An 8,700-nucleotide genomic window follows, 5' to 3' on the forward strand; every position below is an offset into this window, starting at 1 on the left:
CTAGTTGCTGAGGTATTTAGTATATATGAGCCTTTTGAGTCTCAGTCTCGTATGTGCTTCAGATGGAGTCGAGCCCTTATGGTAGTTTTATTCAGTAGCAAGATCTTTCCTTAATTCTACCTTCTGTAGTTCCACCAGCTGTACAATCGTTCCTGTCTCCGATCGCCTGATGCTGTCCTCCATACCTGCATTTTGCGCAAAGAGTAGGAGGTACATACTGTTGTTCCTCGATCTATGATCGATTATCAATAGTGCACTCGTCAGGATTACAGAGGCTTGTAGCGGATGCTATACGTTCATTGCGTTGTAGAGTTATGTTGTGAGTAGGGGACATTTGATGAGGCTCTTGATTGACAATACATACTATATCTTGCATTGTACTTCTCCACTGAGCCTTGGTAATCCGTAAGGTTTCTCGAGTATGACTGTAGCTAGATTTTTCCTGAGTCTTCTATTACCTATCAACGGGACTTGTGCTCTAGCAATGGATGTGGTGTGTGAATATGGTGAAGTGTTTCAGTACAGGTGTGGGCCGCCACCACTTTTTCTTCCAAGTCTTCTTGAGTCTGGGATGTAATGTGGAGTTGGTTCTATCTCAAGCTGTGAGAGCAGCTTCCTCTTACTATGTTGATAGCGTTGGGTAACTTAGCTGTTTCTCAATAAGTGTGGAATGGTTGCTTTTGTCCATCCACAGTCCCCTATACGTTTATATTATAATATATAAATATATATAATTAGTTATGAAAAATAAATATATATATATATATATAAAGACATTGCATCAATGTGTTTTTTACAATGATACACACAGTAGAAGTTGATCCACACAACCACACTAAGAACAGAGAAATACCAGTTGAGGAAATGGTTAACATCTTTTTCATTAATAGTGCCCCATCCAGAAATGCAGCAGCCCCTTTGTTGGCTGGGCTGCTGGGGAATGCACTGTCAGAGGATACCTGCCATTCCCCCTGCACAGAAGCGGGTCTTGCATGTTTCCCAAAATAGTTACAGAGCTGAAATACTTTGACTGGGCTTTTAAAAGAAGACTAAGGGAGTTAGGTGCCCAACTCACATTAAATGTCAATGGTATTTTGGCACTTTATTCATTTAGGCACCTTTGAAAAATTCCAGCCTTAAAGAAATTATTGCTCATAAATATTATGGAGTGATGGCATTGTCTCAGGCCATGCCTATTACAAGCCCTGGCCCAGCTCAGTCCTTAAGAGAAACATGCCCACCTGCTCCACCAACGTGGACCTTACCTGTAACCTGGGCCTCTAAATAGTGTGGTGGGCTTTGTGATGTGCACAGATTAGAACGAGTCCACAAAACTCATTGGCTAGATTCTTTTTTGGTCTAACTTCATTGAAGTCCATAATTAACTCTGTGTAAACCCACTGGGTTCCAAGGAGGAGGAATTTGGCCCACTTGAAGGAGTCCATGGCTCCTGTTTCACACATACTGTAATTACAGGAGTACTGCCAGCTTTCTACAAGTGAAAGTCTTGTGTATTGCATTAGCCACCTTTATTGCATTATTCAAACTTTCTTTGGGTGTCCAGCAAAAGGAACATATACTTAGTCCTCCAGACAAAGACACAAGTAAGATGTATTGCCTTTATTATTCACAGGAGAGATTACGTACCTCATGAAGTGTTGCCAGTGAAATTCAAACCACCTGAAAAGTATGTCAAGAGTGATGAGAACATGGATTTAATCTCAGTATATAAACAAGACTACAACCCCTACCCTATCTGTCGAGTTCCTCCCTGCTTGCCCCGTGAGACTAACTACACCTCCAATGTCAAGATGGACACAATACCTACGTACAAAGGTATGTGCCCTCGCAGCTGTTTTGTAGGAGGGCTTCACTTGTAACATCTTGCTTCAAGAGAACAGAATGATACACACAGACTTTTGTATTTGTTATTTCTTATATTGCCCTGATAGGCTGGTTCTGTAGAAGCCTTAAGAGAACGACTGGAAAGTCAACTAACCTGGGTGCTTTGGGCTGGACTGAGGCTAAGGACAGAATTTTAATCTAATTTAACTTTCAGCTTAGTGTCAAGTTTGTCTGGCCCTTTTTTCAGGGTGGGAGTGTGCTGCCTGTTGTGTCTTTGCGGTGCCTTTTCCTTCTCTTGCCCCTTGCCTAGAGCATCACTGAGAGCTTCAGCACTGCCCTAACATCAGCCATGGGGGGAGAGGGAGTGCAGAAAAGCAGTACTGAATGCTCTACAGGTGTGGGCCAGGCTAGCCCGGGATCGTAACTAACTGCTGATTAGCTCAGTCACTCAGTCAGTGGGGCCAGTCCAGTTCAGAATGTCATCCAACACAAAGCAAGAATCAGATCCCAGTGATGCTGGTATCAACTGGGAGCCGTTCCAGTGTCTGTGAATTAATTATATATATTTTAAAGAATGAATAATTGCTGCTGTTTCATGTCATGAGACTGGGGGGCAGGGAGGGAGGCTCCTGTTGGGGCTGGAATGGAAGTGGCATTCTCCTTTTCTGTCCCAGGTTAAGGAGTCCTTTAATTTTTGACAACTGCTCCCACAGATAAGGTTCACAACTTCTATTGCACTTTACAATCATAGCCCACAAAACACTTCAGATAGGTAGGCAAGTATTCCTAGCCCTATCTGATGAGTGAGTTACTTAATCTCTCCCTCTGTGCCTTAGATCCCCATCCAAGGCCATACACCAGGTCAGGTGCAGAGTCTGGTCTCCCAGTCTTGTGTCTTGTCTACTGGACCATGACACCCCATTCAATTGTTACTGCCCTCACCAGAAGGTCTCTCACTGCAGGGATCATCTTTCTTGGCTCAGTGAGTGCTAAATGCTACTCCCTCCAGAACCTGCACACACTACTCGTGAAACAGCCACAGAATGGCTACAAAGCCACCTGCACTGCTTCCCTCTCCCTAGGAATTGAGCACATTGGCATGAATACTGCACTGTTATACTAGCATGAATCCAGAGCAACTCCATTTGCTTTAGAGTTGTTTGTCATAGAACACTAGGGCATTTTGCCTCTGCTTCTAACCTCTGCTCGATCAGGAACTTGGTCTTAAACAGTGATCTGCTAATGGCAGCCTGTCGTGCTACCACTAGAGGGCTGGGCTTGCACTTTGTGTGTTACTTTAAATAAGGGTGGAATATTTTATTTTTTTCCTGCTGTAGAACAAGAAGTCTACTTACTCAGGCTGATTGCTAGTATGATGGTTTGGCCCTATTCAGCATAAGCAATTCTCTATTTAAAATAAAAATGAAGCAAGAAAATAAAAATGGAAAAAAAACCCCATGTGACTGTAATGTTATTGTTACACAATTAAAATGACAAAAAGCCAGAAAATGGGTGTCCATGTTAAAGCACTCAAAGCCTCAGTGCTTTATACCAGCTGAGAATCTGTCCCTACGTGTTTAGCTATGCTTCCATTCGACCTAAGAACCATATGTAAATCTTTTTGTTTTATCCGTGTTTAGGTCAGGACCTTTACTAGTGCGCTCAAGAGCTCTAATAAAATGCAGTACAGCCACATTTGGTTGCAATTTGCAGTATTTTTTCAAAACACCGTGCAAATGGAAATCTCCATCTAACAACCCCACACAGATTTGGTTCCATATTGAATGAATTCATTTTAAATGGCCATAGGTCACAAATGGGAAGGTTTTCAATGTGCTTTTACCTATTCAGCCTTATGGCAAAAAAAGGCTTTATCAATCACCTTTCAAGGTGCAATTTATTTGTAATGTGCTGCTCTATGAAGTTTCAAGTAATGCCACTTTGGCAATAAATGCCTTTCATAGGAAGTCGTGAGTCCACCCAACCCAGTGGTATAGGGTGGTTTTAAATGATGCTATCAGATATCACAATTAACATCTGACAGCTTTGCAGCTTGATTTCTTAACCCTGCATGAAACATGGTTTCAAAGTTTTCATCTCCTCTTAGTCATGCGTGTCTATCTACAGGTATATAATCGAATTAAAGTGTTGTCTAGCTTGGTTATATGAAAAGCTGCCTTAGCCTAGGAACATGTGGTTTGTATCGTATGCTCCTTCCCATACCCCCTAAAGTTTTCAGGCTGGTGATACATGGGAAACCATTAATATCTACTGGAAAAGAATTAGTTTCAATAAAACTGTAACATATTTTGAAAGGATAGTAGCATTGTTGGCTTAAACTAAAGTAAATTCATAATGGCTAGGAGGACTCCAAATGTGTGGCACTTATAGAAGTTTAATATTGAAGACACATGGACACTATTTCTAATATGTTGCAAAACTATAGTCTCAGTGAAGTGCCTGGACTCAACTATTTCAACTGATGATGGGAAGCCCTGACTGGTTTTGGAGTGCAGTTTGGTTTTGATTAGCTTCTAAGGCTCATCTGAAATGTCAGGCCTTTTCAACTGGATCTACACTTGCTTGGAGACTGCATGTCCTAAGCAGTGGAGACTCTGAAGTCATCCACTTCTTAATAAGCCCCTTACAGCCTCTCTTTCTATGATTCATCTTAACACGCACTCTTCATTTCCCCTTCTAGACCTCCTACCCTGGTAAAGTGACGTGGCCCACCCACCTTTCAGGTGCAGTTCGACTGGCTGGCAGCCCTCTTGGGAGGACGGAGCAGGGCCGGCTCTAGGCACCAGCATCCCAAGCATGTGCTTGGGGCAGCACTTTTCAAGGGGCGGCACTCCGGCTTTTTTTTCCCCTTGGGGCGGCAAAAATCCCAGAGCCAGCCCTTGCGGGGAGGACAAATGACTTCAGTGTGCTTTGCCCATGGGCACTGAAGGCACAGCAGAGCATTCTCCCCTCCCTCCATACCTACATTACTAGGCTTTAAAGGTAGGAGAAAAGGGATCAACAGAGGGGGGCTGGACTAGATTGGGGATCAGAGAGAGGCTGCAATGGGCAGATGAACTAACTTAGAAAGGACAGGTAGGATTAATAGCAAATGGAATTTATCAGAACTAACGTCAGCCTATTTGGATCAGTCCTTATAGTTTCCAGGACTAGTCTACCCAGTCTTGATCATCACAATTTTACCTTTAGCTCATGACTCTCATCCAGGTGGGAACCACACCACTTTATATACTTAACTGGTTGTGCAAGCTGCACAGAGTGACCATGGCCATGCAAACAGTATACTTCTTGAACAACATCAAGGCCACTGCTATTTAGGTTCCTAGCAACAATCTGAGCATTGCTGATATCTTTGAGCATCTGGAAATGTTACTACTTCAGGTGTGCTGCGGGTGGCAAAACACCCTTCCAGATCTCACTGTGGCTAGACATCCCCACAGATCTAGTAGTGGGGCCTGATGAACTTAGGCCAGGACTTTAGGGCCATATTTTTAAAGGTATTTGGGCACCTACAATGAAGATTAATGATTAGTGGGATTTTCAAAAGCTCCCAAGCTATCTGAATCCCACTGATTTCAATAGTAGCTAAGCTTCTAGGCACTTTTGAAAAATCCCATTAGGGACCTATCAACACCTATTTTAGGTGCATAAATACCTCTAAAATCTGGCCTTTAATACCTAAATATAAGGAAGGCTGGTACTATGTAAACACTTAAAATAAGTAAGGCCAGATTAGATTAGACAGATCTTCACTCTGAGGAAGAAAATAAAATCCTGGCCTCACCAAAGTTACTAAGAGTTTTGCCATTGACTTCAATGGGGCCAGGATTTCATCCAAGCTGAATTTTCAAACATCAGCCATGGCACTTGGAAGGTCCCCATGCTAGCAGGCCCCTCCGTGTAGTTTTGCATGGAGTTCATTTTTGCCTGGTGCACTGGGGATGCTAGGCTGAGGTCAGAGTATGAGCAGTAGCAGTGCTGGCTACTGCTGCCATTTCATGCTGGGTTTCAGGGCAGAGAGACTGGAGAACAAATGGTAAATTTAAAAATAAGCTTTAATTTTTCAGCTTTGCATTGTAACAAGCACAGCTCTAATATAATTGTAATGGTGCTGTATTATAGCACAATCATTCAGAGGGACTAACAGTGTTTGGACTGGAAAATTCAAATATCCCACTGCCTAACTGCATCATTTACTTTCTGGTACTTTGAAATCCAGACTTCCTTCCAATTAAGAATCAGCTGGAACGTTATTTGTCTCATGCCTCTCAATGTGGTTTGAAAGCAAAAAAAAAAGACATGGGTTACTGCCACTGCTATTTCATTTCAACTTCCTACCAGTAACCATATTGCTCTCTAGGGGCAATTGCGCAAGATTAGTAAGAGGGAAGAAAGATGGCTTTGTGGCTACAACACTGGTCTGAGAGCCAGGAGTTTTTGCCACAGATTTCCAGTGTGCTCTAGAAGTCACTTTAACTCTCTGTGCCTTGGTTTCCCCATCTATAAAATAGGATATAACATGCACCCATCACGCAGAGCTCTACAGGGAATGTATTAATGTTGGCAAAGTGGTAGATTATACTTAGTCTTATACTTAAGACTGTAAGTAGTTTGGGGCAGGGATCAACTCTGTTCTATGTTTGCACAGTGCCAAGCACAATGCAACTAATTAATAATAATAATTGAGGTCAGGGTTCTGCACGTGTTGATAGCACTGCTAACATACAGAACAGTGCAAAGAAAGTGGGAAATGCCTTTCTCTGCACTACTCTAGATGTCATCAAGAAGAAACCCTGAACTCAGTTCTGGGCAGGGAAAAACTGTCTAGCCAGTTGAAAAGATCAGTTGTCATCAAAGAGGAAGACATAGCGAGAAAAGACTGGCTTGTAGCTGAGGCTCTAGATTGAGACTTAGGAGCTTTGCTTCAATTTCCAGATTTCTCCCCAACTCGCTGTGTGACTTTGGACAAGTCACTTAACTCCCAGTGTCTTATCATCATACCCATCTTACTGAGATGATGAACTAATCCTCTCTTCCCACCATTCTCTGTGTGGTCTATTTAGATTGTAAACTCCTCAAAGGCAGGGATGGCCTCTCACAACGTGTTTGTAGGGTGCCTACCTAGCACCTAGTAGTATGGTGCCTACTTGATTGACACGACTAACACAAACAACAAATACTAATAACCAAAGCATAGGCTGTTATATTTTTAAACTAACTACAGAACTTGTACATTGATGGACACTTAAAATAGATTCTTATATTTCAGGTGACTATGTGCCATGGAATGAATCAAAACGAGAGATGATTAAACCAGACAATAAATACCATCCATCAGAAGCAAAATTTGACTACAGAACCACTGTTCAGGATGATTATATATATAAGGGACCAGTCGCCACTCACAGCTGCAAACCTCTGAGTCCAGCCCACATGACCAAGGCACCTTTGGAGGACCTGACAAATTATAAGTTGAATTATGTGCCACATCCCTTGGAGAAACGTTTTGTCCATGAGTATGAGAAGTATAAACCCAGTGAAACTCAATTTGATGGCCTCACCACCCACAAACAATCATACAAGGGTCTGGCTGGCCCGCCTGCCAAGATAGTGAAACCATACCAGTCAATGCCAACCCACGATCTCCCGTTTTCCTCTTCCACAGAGTTTAGGGAAAAATACCAAGCTTGGCCACAGCACCCCATGTTCACGAGAAAACCTGATGTGTACGTGCCCCCCGTAGAGAAAATGGACCTTCACACAACTACTCAGACTCATTACACGTACCCTAAGGGACAGCCAGCCAAGGCATGTCGGCCCTTGGGCCATGTTCCAAAAACCACTGCACCCTTTGACAGCTGCTCCACCATGAAGGATGACTACAAGCCATGGCATGGTAAGAAAGCAAAACCCATCATACCTGCCCCAGAACTTACTTTGCCAGCAGAACCAATGGAGAACCTGACCACCTTTCGGGCCCATTACGTGCCTCACCCCCCCACTTTCACTAAGAGCCTTAAGCCAGGTTGGGCAGCTGCACGGCCTAACATGCCATTCGATGCAGAAACAACCTACACCACCAGCTACACGCCGAAGGAAATTGTCAAATGCCTTGCTGCCTACAAAGAACCCCCAGGCTATGTGTTTCAAGAAATCGATGCTGTCGGTCACAAGTTCTACTGCCCTGTTTCGGAGGCTGAACGCCCAATGAGTTCGAAGAGCAAAGAGCGAAGAAGCAGCTTTTCTGGGAATGGACTATACCTATCTGGCCCAAAGGAACTACCAGTGACAGCCTGATTTTTTTTTTAACCCTCTTTTAAACTGATCATTGATTTTATTCCTTTAAAGAGCTTAAAAATAGCTCCCAGGGCATAGCTCCTGGTGGAACACCTGAATAATAAGAATCCTAATGTCTGGGGAAAGAACATTTTAATCACCTGGTTGTGGGTGTTTTTTCTATCTTCCAAACTCTGTCGTTAGTTAAGCAATGTCTATGTTGTGGTGACAGATTTCTTGTTCATAACCGTATTAGGCACTAAGTTTCTTCCATGTTGAGTGTGGTACAGCAGTCTAGATCATAGGTAGACAGATCCCTTATGTTACAATAAAAACAGAGGTTAGTTCTGAGTGCAGGTAAATAGCACAAGCCCATGGTCCATCCTTATTTATTGAGTCCATAAAAGACAAGAAAAAAAAAGTTGTTTAAAATTAGATTTTTTTCAGGATTGGGTCTCCCTTAATAATCACAGAGTTGTAAGGCTGGAAGGGACCTGGCAACATCTAGCTCCCTGTGCTGAGGCAGGACCAAATAAACACAACCTCTGCCTTCGAAGT

General features: G+C 43.0%; 1 protein-coding gene across 1 annotated transcript in view; it reads left to right on the plus strand.

Moving 5' to 3' along the window:
- SAXO1 (stabilizer of axonemal microtubules 1) overlaps positions 1-8,427 on the plus strand; it is a 68,506-nt gene extending 60,079 nt beyond the window's left edge. The window contains exons 3-4 of the mRNA XM_032797577.2: positions 1,634-1,836; positions 7,136-8,427. Of these exons, the coding sequence (XP_032653468.1) occupies positions 1,634-1,836; positions 7,136-8,163 (1,231 nt within the window). The 3' untranslated portion in view covers positions 8,164-8,427. The remainder of the gene's footprint in view (positions 1-1,633; positions 1,837-7,135) is intronic.
- The last annotated feature ends 273 nt before the right edge of the window (positions 8,428-8,700 follow it).

This window comes from Chelonoidis abingdonii, chromosome 6, assembly GCF_003597395.2.
Source record: "Chelonoidis abingdonii isolate Lonesome George chromosome 6, CheloAbing_2.0, whole genome shotgun sequence".
NCBI lineage: Eukaryota > Metazoa > Chordata > Testudines > Testudinidae > Chelonoidis > Chelonoidis abingdonii.